Here is a 12,406-nt window from a genome sequence, read left to right as displayed (position 1 = left end):
GGATCACGGGACCCTGGCAGTGGTGGGCTGCATAGGCTCCTTGGAGGGGATAGTAACCTGTGCTTAACAACAGGTTTCTTGGTGCCTGCAGCAGCAGCCTTAGCATTTCATGCCCGTCTCTGGTGTCTGTGCTGATAGCCACGGCTCACACCCACCTCTGGAGCTCGTTTACGTGGTGCTCTGAATCCATTCTCCTCCTGCACCCCGAAACAATGGTCTCTTGCCTCTTAGGCAGTTCCGGACTTTTTCCCAGACTCCCTCCTGGTTAGCTGTGGTGCACTAGCCCCCTTCAGGCTGTGTTCATGCAGCCAACCCCAGTCCTCTCCCTGGGATCTGACCTCTGAAGCCAGAGCCCAGCTCACAGCCCCCACCAACCCCAGTGGGTGGGCAGACAAGCCTCTCGGGCTGGTGAGTGCTGGTCAGCACCGATCCTCTGTGCGGGAATCTCTCCACTTTTCCCTCTGCACCCCTGTTGCTGCACTTTCCTCCGTGGCTCCGAAGCTTCCCCCCCATCCACCTCCAGTATCTGCTAGTGAAGAGGCTTCCTAGTGTGGCAACTTTTCCTCCTTCACAGCTCCCTCCCAGAGGTGCAGGTCCTGTCCCTATTCTTTAGTCTCTGTTTTTTCTTTTTTCTTTTGCCCTACCCAGGTACGTGGGGAGCTTCTTTCCTTTTGGGAAGTCTGAGGTCGTCTTCTGCCAGTGCTCAGTAGGTGTTCTGTAGGAGTTGTTCCACATGTAGATATATTTCTGATGTATTTGGGGGGAGGAAGGTGATCTCCACGTCTTACTCCTCCACCGTCTTGAAGGTCTCTGCCTTATACAGTTTTATCCCCATTTTTACAAACGAGGAAATAAAACTCAGAGAGTTTCAGTAATTTTCCCAAAGCCAAACAGCTATTGAGTGGCAGAACCAGGATGTAATCCTAGTCTGTTTACCTTCAAAGGCTAAGCCCTTATCATAACAAAACTCAATAAATACTTACCTTTATCAAATTATATTGCAGCCTAGTGGTTTATTGGCACAATCCTAAATAAGAGTGAGAAAGAAAGAAATAGCATTGTTCATGGAGTCAACCAAAATTTCTGGAGCAGCTGCCAGATGCCTGGCCCTGTTTGGGGTTCAGCAGTGAAAAAGACAGGAAGAGTCCTGCTCTTGTAAAGCACGTAGTGGGGAGTGGAGATGGGTGCAGCTTGGGTGAGGGATTTCAGCTTGCTGGGCCTCTGTTTCCTCATCTGGAAAATGGGAAGGGGTGTTCCTAATTTTATGAGATTGTTCAGCCCTCACATTCTCTGATTCCATAGGAAGTATTTGTTTTCTGGTCTCTTTAAAATTCAATCAGGCCATGAGCTGTGATGAATGTTGTTAGCTCCTCCCCAAATCAACTGTTTCCACCCTTTTCCTCTGTTCAGGTCTTTCCCCCAACATGATTCACAATCAATCAAGTCACAGAACCTAAGGGGGTACCCAGCAGAAGAATAACAACACTGGCTTCTCAGGAGCTCTGCGGTCTACCTAGCCAGGTAAGCTTAACTCACCTGGCCCAGGGTGGCCATCTCAGGCACAAACTGCGCTTTTCCACTTTGTCTTTAAGTTACTTGTTGAAATAACTGCACAAATATAACAAAAACATCAAATTAGGCATCCTCTGCCCCCCGTGCCTATTAATAAATTAAGCACTTTTCTGCCACTTTAATGATAAAGATAATGCATTTCTTTTAACCATTCTGCTGCCCTTATTATTTTTCATTTTTGTTGATATTTGTATTGACTACATCTTTCAATATTTTAAAAATAGACTCTTGATTTAGGTTCTTCCAGGCCCAACCTTTAGAGGTAAGTGTTTTGTTCTTATATTTCTATTACGTTTCCTTTAAAAATCATTTTCCTATTAAAATGGAATTAAGTCAACTATATAGGCATTTATCTTATTATATTGATGAAATTAACACATAGAGGGCAGTAGTACAATTTGATTGGACTTGAGAACCTCTAATAGCACAGTTAAATATACATATAAACCAAAGTACATGCTGAGTGAGACCCCTCCCCTTTTTCCTCCCTCCATAGACCCGATTCCTTGAAATACAGGGAGATGAAAAAACATGAGTGTAAAGAACTTGAGAGACCATTTCCCAGGGTCTCTGAGACAAAGCCAGTATCTCGGTATCTCTCAGGCCACATGGTTTGTTCATCTCTCTCTGTCATATTCTCCATCTGCCCCTCAAGCTGCAACTTCGAAACATGGGAACTCCACATTAATTGATCCCAGTGCCTAACTCAGCTTTGGGCATAAAGGCTGTGATCAGTGATTGTTCAACAAATGGCTAAGTGAGGTCCTTCTGCTGAGGGGAGGGGTGTGGGGCCAGGAGGAAGAGGCTCAAATGGGAAGGGAAGAAGGAAGTTTAGGTAGAACTCTTGAGAGAAAGGGCACAGGGATGAGCACAGCCTGCCCACCAAAATACCACTTTTACACTTCACCCATTCACCACCACAAGCCTCGTCTTCCAGAGGCCAACACTCACACAGGCCTGCACCTTTCAAACTGAAAGCCCAAGATTCAAGCCCGGTATTTCTGGGTCCAGAGTCCTGCCTCCAGAGAAACAAAGGGCTGTGAGACTGCAGACAGCATGTTAGGTGTCCAGCCACGGGGCCACCCGACCAGGTTGGAAGTGCCCCATCCGATGCTGAAGGCGGATCTCTGTCCCCTCTCTGAAGCATGGCAATTTGAGTCAGAGGCGCTCGGTAACCAACACCTCTTCTCTGGGCACCCTCCTTGGGGCTCTGCCAATCCCATCTCCAAGCCTGGAGGTCTGGCCTGGGAGCTGCACGAGGGCTCCGCTGGTGCTCCGGCGCCCTCTAGCGGCTGTCCTCTCTAACGCCAACTCTCAGCCTTTCCTGCCTGCCTCCCTACCCAGTTAGGGGAGGGGGGTGCGGGGGGCTGCACTTGCCTTGGGCACCCGCCAGCCTGATTTCGTTCCTCCTTTAAGTGCCCTGCAGAGGTTTAGGTTCTCTTGCATAAGGAACGTCTTTTAGTCAATACACCTTAAACCTGATAAGGTTGCTTCTAGAATTAACCTGAAATACTGTATTTCTCTCCTGATGCTTCCAAGGGGAAGCAGTTCTAGTTTTCAAAGTCAGAAGAAAGTTATCAATATGATATTCTGAGCCAGATGGAAAAGAAACATTTTAGAAAGTTTGTGCTTTTTGAATGGACCTTTAATTTAAGACAGAATAAAGGAATTCCCCTGTGGATTCCTTAACTGGATACACATAAAATCTGTTTATTTTATTGACTCAATTGTGACATTTAAAATAGAAAGCTAGGACTGTGCATGAGAAGTTCTTCTTCACAAAACATTCACATTAACAGGGATGGCTGCAGACAATGACTCTGTACAAATTGAATCACATCTATCGGGTAAATATTGCACTGGCTCCGAGAGAGCAAAATAATAAGACTCAAGCCTGCTCCTCCCAGTGAAGGTGGGAGCCCCCCTCCCCACCATCATCCCCAACTCAGTCAAGGTCATCAGTGCCCGTGGTGCCACCACAGTAATTATCTCCAGGGAACCTGAGTTTCTTAGTGAGAGGAGTAATCAAGAGGGCTATGGTTCTGAGCATCTAAGAGTCAAAGTGATAAAATTGTTGTTCACAGTTTAGAGATAAGCCCACCAAAGGCTAGCTTAGATGGGTCCCCCCACACCTAGGAGTGCGCCAAAATCATAGGACAAGGATAAACTTTCCCAAATAAGTCATCCTTATCACCTTCCACTTTCCAAGACTTGCCTTCAGGCCTTCAATGTTTACTGAGTTAAAAGCTACTGGTTCTCAAGATGCTTTCCCAAGAATACAGCAGCCAAAGAAAGGACTTCCCAGCATTTCCTAACTTAGGGAAAACATATACTATATGTCATATATATTGAATATTTAGTAGTTCATAGACTAAACAGAAAGCTCCCACATAAATGAGATTTATAGTACAGAAAAGACTGAAAGTATACATAGGCATTACTATGTTTTTACTCTGCAGTCACAAGTTTTAGCAGATTGGCTGAATTTAATGCTGATTGAGGTTCTACTCTATATTGTCCATTTCAAATAGCGTAGAAAAGCCAGCATTGATTGAGCTTGATTTTGGACTTATCCCAACCTCCACAAGAACACCTCACTCAAAGAAAGGATGTGTCACTCCAACCCCCTTAATTTTAATAACATGCTTCCCTCAAAAGAAAAACCATTCCAGAATTTTTAGGACATCCTAAAACTAAAGTTCTGTAATCTGTCTTTACCATCTACATTCAATCAAGAGAAAGGCAAAGTTAAAGGGAACTTTATTATCATATGCTGGCAGGTCAGTTCTAATACACTATAGGATGTCTTGAACCATTTGACATTTTATTTTAAGTGCATTTAAAATTTTCTGGCTTGATATTTTGTGATTCCAGGGTACTAGCTCCTGTTGCCAAGGAAATATGACTTTCAGTTACTGCAGGGATCCAAAGGGGCTTTTGTTTGTTTTTTAAAATATTAACATGACCAAAAAAAGTAAATACAGAGAATAAATTCAGCCCCTTTCTTCTTCAAAATGCATGAAAGACAGATCCTCTGGTCACATCTCTGATGAAAAAATACAAAGATTCATGAAGTGACTTTCCCAACTGGTATAGAGACTTTCTCCCAATCAGTGGGCCTGGTACCATCAGAGTCCTTTTCTCCTTCTTTGCTCTGGGTTGAGACCCCTCTGACAGTGGGGGTCGTTGATTATACACAATACTAACTGCTCATCTCCAACATGTTTACCTCCATGGAAAAATCCTTTCTTTACATGAATAAAGGTGGCCATAAAGGTCCAGGTCTTTATTATTTTCAGAAAATTTGTAAAGAGAAGACAGATAAATGCATGGTACAAACCATATAAATACATTCAGCTGGGTTCCAAAAGATTCAAATGCAGATGAGAATAAAGATTCCACCATTAACCCATTTTTTCCCTCTGTGATTATTCCTTCTGATTAGTATAATCTAAAGGTTTTCAGTCATGATGGTAGACTCAAATCATCTGATGATGAGAAGAATCAAAGCCTCTATTTTTTGGAATACTACATAAAACTTCTCTGGAAACAGATAACATCTTTGCTTCCTACTAACTGAAATGCAGTATTTGAAAATCAGAAGTCCATGTGCAGATCAAGAAACCCTGTAGTACAAGGCACTTTTTAATCAAAACCTCCAAAAGCAGGGTCTCCTTAAGACAAACCATGGATTCAAGCAAAACGCCATGCTTCTACCAGAGACCTGAAGATAAACAGAAGTCTTTTAAGTACAATTAAAAAAACAACTCACAAATCTCAGAGCAACTATTTTTAAAGAAATATTCAGAAGCTGTAACAAAGTGCTTGTCTCATGCTGGGAAGGTCACTGCTCCCAATAAATTATGCTGGGATGAGCACTCACAGGAATGGTATAGGTTTGATGTCCATGAGCATTTTCACACGGTAACACGTTAGGAGACCTTTGGTTCTATCATAGGCAAGCTCTTCTCACTGAACCATTAAAAACAGCCCAGGATTCAACAGCCACTCCTACTATGGAGGGATACTTCCTTTTATGTAACACTCAGGGGAAATCACCTAGTTTTGATGTGGTTTGAGTTTGATCCTGTGAAACCATCAGAACTTCCCACCAGAGATAAATGAGAAGATTCTGGCCTTTATTAGTATGCAGGATTAACACAGGTGTCCTGCCTGTACTCCCCAACCCTCTTTCTATTTTTATCCACCTCCCTACATGTGAGTACTTTTGACCTACTCTGAGCTCAGACCCCTGATCTATTAGAGTGACTTTGTCAGTCTTTCTTTAAGAATGGACCGGCAATAAAATGAATTTAACCTAGAAGCAGGAGCTCAGTAAAGGAAATGAAAACATCAGAAGTTATCTAATCACAGCCACAGCCATCCAGAGCTCTGTCTTATCTGCTGGGTAATAAAAATGGGACCTTCCTAAACTTGAAGGGCATAAAATGAAGTAAGTGAAGTTGTTGCTTGTCTCTGGCTTTTGGGGGGATTGCTATGCAGCTTAACCAGTGTATACTAACTACAAAACATTGGCATGGATTTGAAACACCTGTGTACTAGGAAAGTTTTTTGGGGGAGGGGGGAATGCGTTTTGACATAAAGTAAAAAATAAAACACAAACATCTTTGAGAACAGGGATTGTTAAGCGGGCAGTAGAAGGAAGGAATGGGGAGAAAAGAATATCTCCTCTAAGTGAAAGCAGCTTTTCCAAAAGAGTAGCGTTCAGTATCAGTTTAAGGAGAGCACTTTTAAATACTTGGACAGCTCAAAACTGCTGTTGAGGGAACCTAAGACCAAGTGAGCCAAGAACAACCACAGTAGTGCTTTTAAAATCCTGGCAAAGCAGCCAGAGGATGAAGAGTTGGTTTTGCATAGTTTTGAACACAGGAGTAAAGAAGCAGAGGCAGCTCCTCCCAAAGGCATTGAAATCCTATGGCATCAGTGGGTCAGTTGCAAGGGGCAGGGGGTGGGGATGGAGGGTGTTTGTCTCTTAAAATCTCCCTACCCCACCCCACTACTCCGTTCACCCTTCCTCCCTCCACCTCCGAAGCCCCAGGGGCAGCACTTCTTAAGCTCGAGCCCCCAGGGACCATCTCTGCAGCCAGGATTCTTCCCAGAGCCTGGCAAGTTCTGGGACTGGAAGCCAGGATTGCAAGGCCGCCTGAGGCGCGGTGGGACCTGCAGGTGGGGGGCAGGGGGGACCGGAGCCCTAAAGCCCACCCACGGCCTTCGAGGCGAAGGATAAACAGATCTCCCTAACAGTACCTCTCAGGGGTCAGCTTGCTCCCCACCCGACGGTGGTCAATACTCACTTGACGCCGCAAGGACCACCTCCTAACTGTCCCCCTCAATTCCACCCTAAGGGTTCTTGGGCATCTGTGATAGCGCGGTCCTGACCACTTTAGTCGGCTGTGGCCAGCGCTTCAGGGGTCCCTCCAGTCCCATCCCTGTCCCCTCCCCGTGGTACTTTATCTAATAGAGGAAGGAGCGCAGAGGGACTTGGCTGAATCAAGGAACCTGCGAGCCTATGGATGAGTTTTAAGCTAGACAGCCCGAGATGCGGTTCAATAGTATTGGAACCTATGGGGTGGGGAGGGAGATAGGGAGGTTAGGAAGCTGAGAGGTTGAGTCTCACCGCGGCGGTACAGCCCCGGGACCCCGCACAGCCCCCGCTCCCTCCTCGCTTCCCCGCCGTCAGGAGGAGGGATGCTGCGACCCCAGCCGGGACTCTGCCTCTCCCCCTCCCCATTCAGCTCAGGACTGGCAGGTCGGCCCCCTCTCCACCCCCGCCAGGCCGAGCTAGCCGGGCGGAGGGCAGGGGCGAGAGGAGGGACCAAAGTTCCCCTGGACTAAGACGCTGCGCGCACCTCTTCCTAAACAGCAGCGCCGGGTCGGAGCGAGACCCTGCACCTCAAAAGTTGGTCTTCGGCCGCAGCCTCGGTACGCGGTTTAGGGTCCCGACCAACTTACCTGGCGCGGGCACACGAGGGCGGACTGGGCTTCGGCTGTCGGGGTCCAACCAGAGCGCAGCGGCGGTGCGGCCGTGGGCGGGGCCGCGGTCGTCCTAAGGGGTCGTGCCGCCCTCCGCTCGGGCGCCGGGGCAGCTCAGCGACCGTGGAGGGAAGAGACGCCGAGCGGGGAGTGAGGGCTGCGCGGGGACCCGAACTCCATGCCGGGTGGTGAGGGCGGGGCCGTTCGTCCCTCAGTCACTCGGGGAGAGGAGTGGGGGCGCCGGAGAGAGGGGCGGAGCGGGAGGGAGGAAACTGGGCGCGACCGGGCAGCTGGGGACCGCGGCTCCGCTTAGAGCCTCCACCTTCTGACGAAACCCGCGCGCCCCGCCGCCCGCGCGCTGCCGGCTCCGAGGCCGGGGCGCGAGCGCCCCCTGGGGACCCCGACGGAAGAGGCAGCGGGGAGCGGAGCGGGCCGCCTCGCCCCGCCGGGAGGGCGTCCTGGACAGGGGTGAGTCCCGGATGAGGGGTCCCGCTGGCGGCGGCCGCAGCCCAGGCTCCCCGCCCGGCCCGGTCGCTCACCCCGGGTTCCTGGGGATACGTCACCTGGGGACCTCCTCTTCAGGGGAAAGCGAGAATATCTGGAAAGGAGTGGGAGTGATGCTACTTTTTGCACACATTCCAGAAAACTTATTGGATCTATGCTCAACTGCCACCAAAAACGGTGACGAGATTGCTCATCTTTGCATCTTCTGTGTCTACAAAAGAGCCTGTCATAAGGAGCCTGGTAATTATTTTTTAGTAAATAAGTGCATGAATAAATGAATGGACATTGTGGCTTTTTTCATCCCATAATGTCTTCCCGAATACATCCACTTCACAAATAGATATAAGATAAAGAAATGCTTGGGGAGCACCAATGTTTAAAAATAAATACAAACACACTGTCCTATGTAAGGGGTAACCACGGCCCCATGTTATGAAGCACTTTAGAAAGGAAGTGTGGCTTTACTCTTCCAAACTTATTAAAAGTTGAATTCAAACAAATGAGCGCTGTAGGTGTATACTGTGAATTGCTCCTGATTGTTTCTCCAGCAGTAGATAAACTAGACAGCTGCATTCTCTCAGCATAGAACCACACATTTGTCAGAACCACAAATTGGACTTCAGAATCCATAAGGTTCAAAAAAGGCAGCCTCTGACATTGGAATGACATGGAGGATATTACCTACAGTGTGGACAGGGAGACAGGGACATAGGCGGGTCTTCCTCCCCATTTTCTTAAGGCACATCTAACAAGACCTTTCTTCATGTAAAGAGGTTATCAGCCAAGGGCTTTTCTCCAACCAGAGTTCTCAATTTCAAAGGCCAGAGAAGAAGTAATAGGATGAGGAACAGGTACACCACTAATGGTTCTGTAGAGGCAATTAGGAAGATCTTTGAGAGACAGAGGAAGAGACTTCAGAAAGAAAAAAATACTTACTAACACTTTTCTTCCCCCAGCTTTCCTCTCAAGACCTTCTGAAGTAGGATAACATGAAATGTGGACCCTAGAAAGAATCTTAGGCAACTTAGGCCGTGAAGCTCCTTTGATTCACTTTGATTGGAGAAATTTGGGTCACGTGGTTAAGCACAAGCCAATCATTGTGGCCTTAGGATACAGGATTCCCCTAATGCTCCAGGCCTTCCTTCCACAGAGTTTGGGAGCGTTCACTGTGCTCTGCACCACTTCTGGAGCCCAAGTGGAGCCCCACCTGATCCAGCGCAACTGAGTGTGAGACACAGGATGTTCCCCCAAAGGAAATTCAGTGTCTTCCTACAAGAAAAGAGGAGATAGATTCTGGGCAGGCAAAGTCAGCATATGTTTACTGAATATGGACATATTAAGTCAGAAAATGTTCCTTTCCAGTTTAATTAAGAAGTAGCCTTGGAGATGAACCTGAAGTTTGAGCTGGATTAAACTTGCAAAGATGAAGGGAAAAAAAAGGAAAATGATCTTGAATTTCTTTGCACGTTGATTGTGTCCTCTGAAATGTAGGTCCCATGAAGGCAGGTGGTAGTCTGTTTTGTTCTCTTGTGATTTTAACCTTTATGCCATTGCAGTGTCACTTAGCAGGTAGTCAATAAACATTTATTAAATTGTTAAAAATACCTTAGAGCTTATTGAACGCAAGCCTCTTATTTTATGGGTAAGAGAAAAAGAATTAAGGTGTGCTGATCATGTACTATTTCCAGACAATCTGTAAGCTACTCTATTGACCACCACCAACTGCCAACATAGGTTTTATTATCTCTACAAAAAGCCCAGGGTTTGGGTCGTCAGAATACCCAGACCAGGGAACATAGTTAGTTAATGGGAGGACAGGAGTGTTGATGGAAGCAGGCTCTGAAAGCACAATTAAAATGACATAACCAGGAACCACAGAGCAGATAATGGAGTCAGAACCACAGGGAGAGTCCAATACAACCATCGTTAGCTCCCTGTGTTAAAGACACAGACACACAAACTGAAGACAGCACCACAACTTGTGACAAATATGGTTTCCTCTGCCAGCAGGCTTCCACTCCCTAATTAGAAACAAACAGTCGCCTGCAAGCCAGTGTGCAGAACACACATGCAGCCTTATGCCAGAAATTTGGAATTTTTTCCTCAAGGTATGACACTGAAGGTAAATTCAAAGATGCTCTCCGCCAGGCACAGAAAGAATTTCCTCCCACCTCTCCCATGGAACCAACAGCCCGCCTCTACAAATGAAGATCTATAACCAGCTCATGAACTCGGGTAGCAGACGCTGCCCCCACAGCAAGTTGCTCACCAGCCAGAGTCCCTTTAACAACTGTGACCTCAGAACCCCCTGATCTGTATCACTTACCTCCTTCCAACTCTCCTCTTCATGGATTCTGAGCCGCTGGGCTCTACAGCCATGGTCAAAATGATCTAAAGTCAAGCTACAGGGTCACGGCGCCACTGGCATTCCCAAGCCGCAAAGGAGCCTCCAGCTCTGGGCAGATCCACTTGCCGGGTGTCTGTTTGATAACATAAGGGGAGGCATCCGCTCACTGTCCTATGCCAATATGAAAGGCACCCCTCCCATCAGTGTGACAAGTGCAATACTGGAATGGAGCCAGGGAATGAAAGGGAAGAAATGTGGATTCTTACCAATGCAGTTGATACCATTTTTTAAGGGTGACAGATGATGAAGGGGAAAAACAGGCAGAGAATCAGTGCCCTGCATTGAAAACCTTGGATCCTTCCCTGAATGAGTCAGGGTGAACATTTTGTTTTGAAATTCAATTTCTGTTTACCTCTTTTTTTTTTCCTTTGGGTTTTTTTTTTTTTTTCCTTTTGGGCTGTAGGATGGTTACATCCTCAACTATTCGAGGGGAATGCTGTAAATAACAGAACTTATTTTTGAGGCTTCGGATGTAAAAAGAACCTTGCATTTCCCTCCCCCCCAACACATTTATTTATAGATTAAAATGTGTTCTTTTTTTTTCTGTTTCATGTGATTTTGAGAATTGACTGATACGTCTCCTCTGCTGTTTCCATATATGCCTGAGATGAGTTGTATTACTGGAAAGCAGAGAGGAATGCTCTGATAAAGCCCTTCTAAGATGCTAAGAGTCAAGAGAGAACTGATACACACATTCCAACCTGATGTAGGGATGTCATCTTCTACTGTCTGTCATTCTTCTATGTGAAGACCCTGTGTGACCTCTGGCACCTCTAACATCACAAGCCAGCCATGAAGGAGTGCCCTATTCTTTTGTCTACCAATAGGTGGCATCAAAATCTCTTTAGCTCTTCATCGCATTTTAAAAACCATTGGCAGAGAGCATTTTCTTTCTGAGATTTTGTATTTTACCATGGGTGATGCTTTAAAAAACACTAGATCATCTCTCTATTATTTCAGAGCAGATTATCCCATTTACCTCTTTTTTAAAAATTTACTTTATTGAAGTTTAGTTGATTTACAATGTTGTGTTAGTTTCTGCTGTACAGCAAAGTGATTCATATATATATGTTCTTTTTCATATTCTTTTCCATTATGGTTTATCACAGGATATTGACTTTAGTTCCCTGTGCTATACAGTAGGACCTTGTTGTTTATCCATTCTATATGTGATACTTTGCATTTGCCATTTACCTCTTAATTAGGCCTCTCAGTCACCCCTCAGTTTCCTCATTGTGAAAAGAAGATATTTGAATTGAACTTCAGCTCTGGGATTCTGCTTTTCAGGTACATCATGTCTGCTCTGCTACAACATTCCTCATGTTTGTGATGAACCAATCAAGATTCCCATTCCTTTGGGTTTAAGGAGTGTCAGCATGCAACTATCACTCTGTTGTAGAGACAGCTATTTGCCTAGCCTGTAATTGTTTTTATTTGTTTGTTTTTCCTTATTAGGAAAAGCACAATTTGATGGAGGTGGCCATGTGTCAGCCCCAAACTCACATTTCCCAGCCTTTCTTATAGACGGAATAGTCATGTGTCAAAGGTCTAGCCCTGCACTGTCAAATATGATAGCCACTAGCACATGTAGCTGCTTAAATTCAAATTTATTAAAATTAAGTAAAATTAAAAATTCAGGGGCTTCCCTGGTGGCACAGTGGTTGAGAGTCCGCCTGCCGATGCGTGGGACGCGGGTTCGTGTCCCGGTTCGGGAAGATCCCACATGCCACGAAGCGGCTGAGCCCGTGAGCCATGGCCGCTGAGCCTGCGCGTCCGGAGCCTGTGCTCCGCAATGGGAGAGGCCACAACAGTGAGAGGCCCGCTTACCGCAAAAAAAAAAAAAAAATTCATTTCCTCAGTTACAGGAGCCACATTTTAAATGCTAATAGTCACAAGTAGCTAGTAGCTACCATCTTGGGCAGTTCAGAT

At 46.1% G+C, this 12,406-nt stretch overlaps 1 protein-coding gene across 1 annotated transcript in view; it reads right to left on the bottom strand.

Annotated features, from left to right (window-relative positions):
• The window catches only part of CPNE4 (copine 4), a 575,473-nt gene extending 564,914 nt beyond the window's left edge, over positions 1-10,559 (bottom strand). Inside the window, exon 1 of the mRNA XM_029214600.1 lies at positions 10,397-10,559. Coding sequence (XP_029070433.1) covers positions 10,397-10,449 — 53 coding nt within the window. The 5' untranslated portion in view covers positions 10,450-10,559. The remainder of the gene's footprint in view (positions 1-10,396) is intronic.
• Between the last annotated feature and the right edge of the window lie 1,847 nt (positions 10,560-12,406).

Source organism: Monodon monoceros, unplaced genomic scaffold (genome assembly GCF_005190385.1).
Source record: "Monodon monoceros isolate NGI ecotype Baffin Bay Population unplaced genomic scaffold, NGI_Narwhal_1 Super_Scaffold_11, whole genome shotgun sequence".
In the NCBI taxonomy this organism is placed as follows: Eukaryota; Metazoa; Chordata; class Mammalia; order Artiodactyla; family Monodontidae; genus Monodon; species Monodon monoceros.
This window is presented reverse-complemented; position numbering and strand designations above follow the sequence as displayed.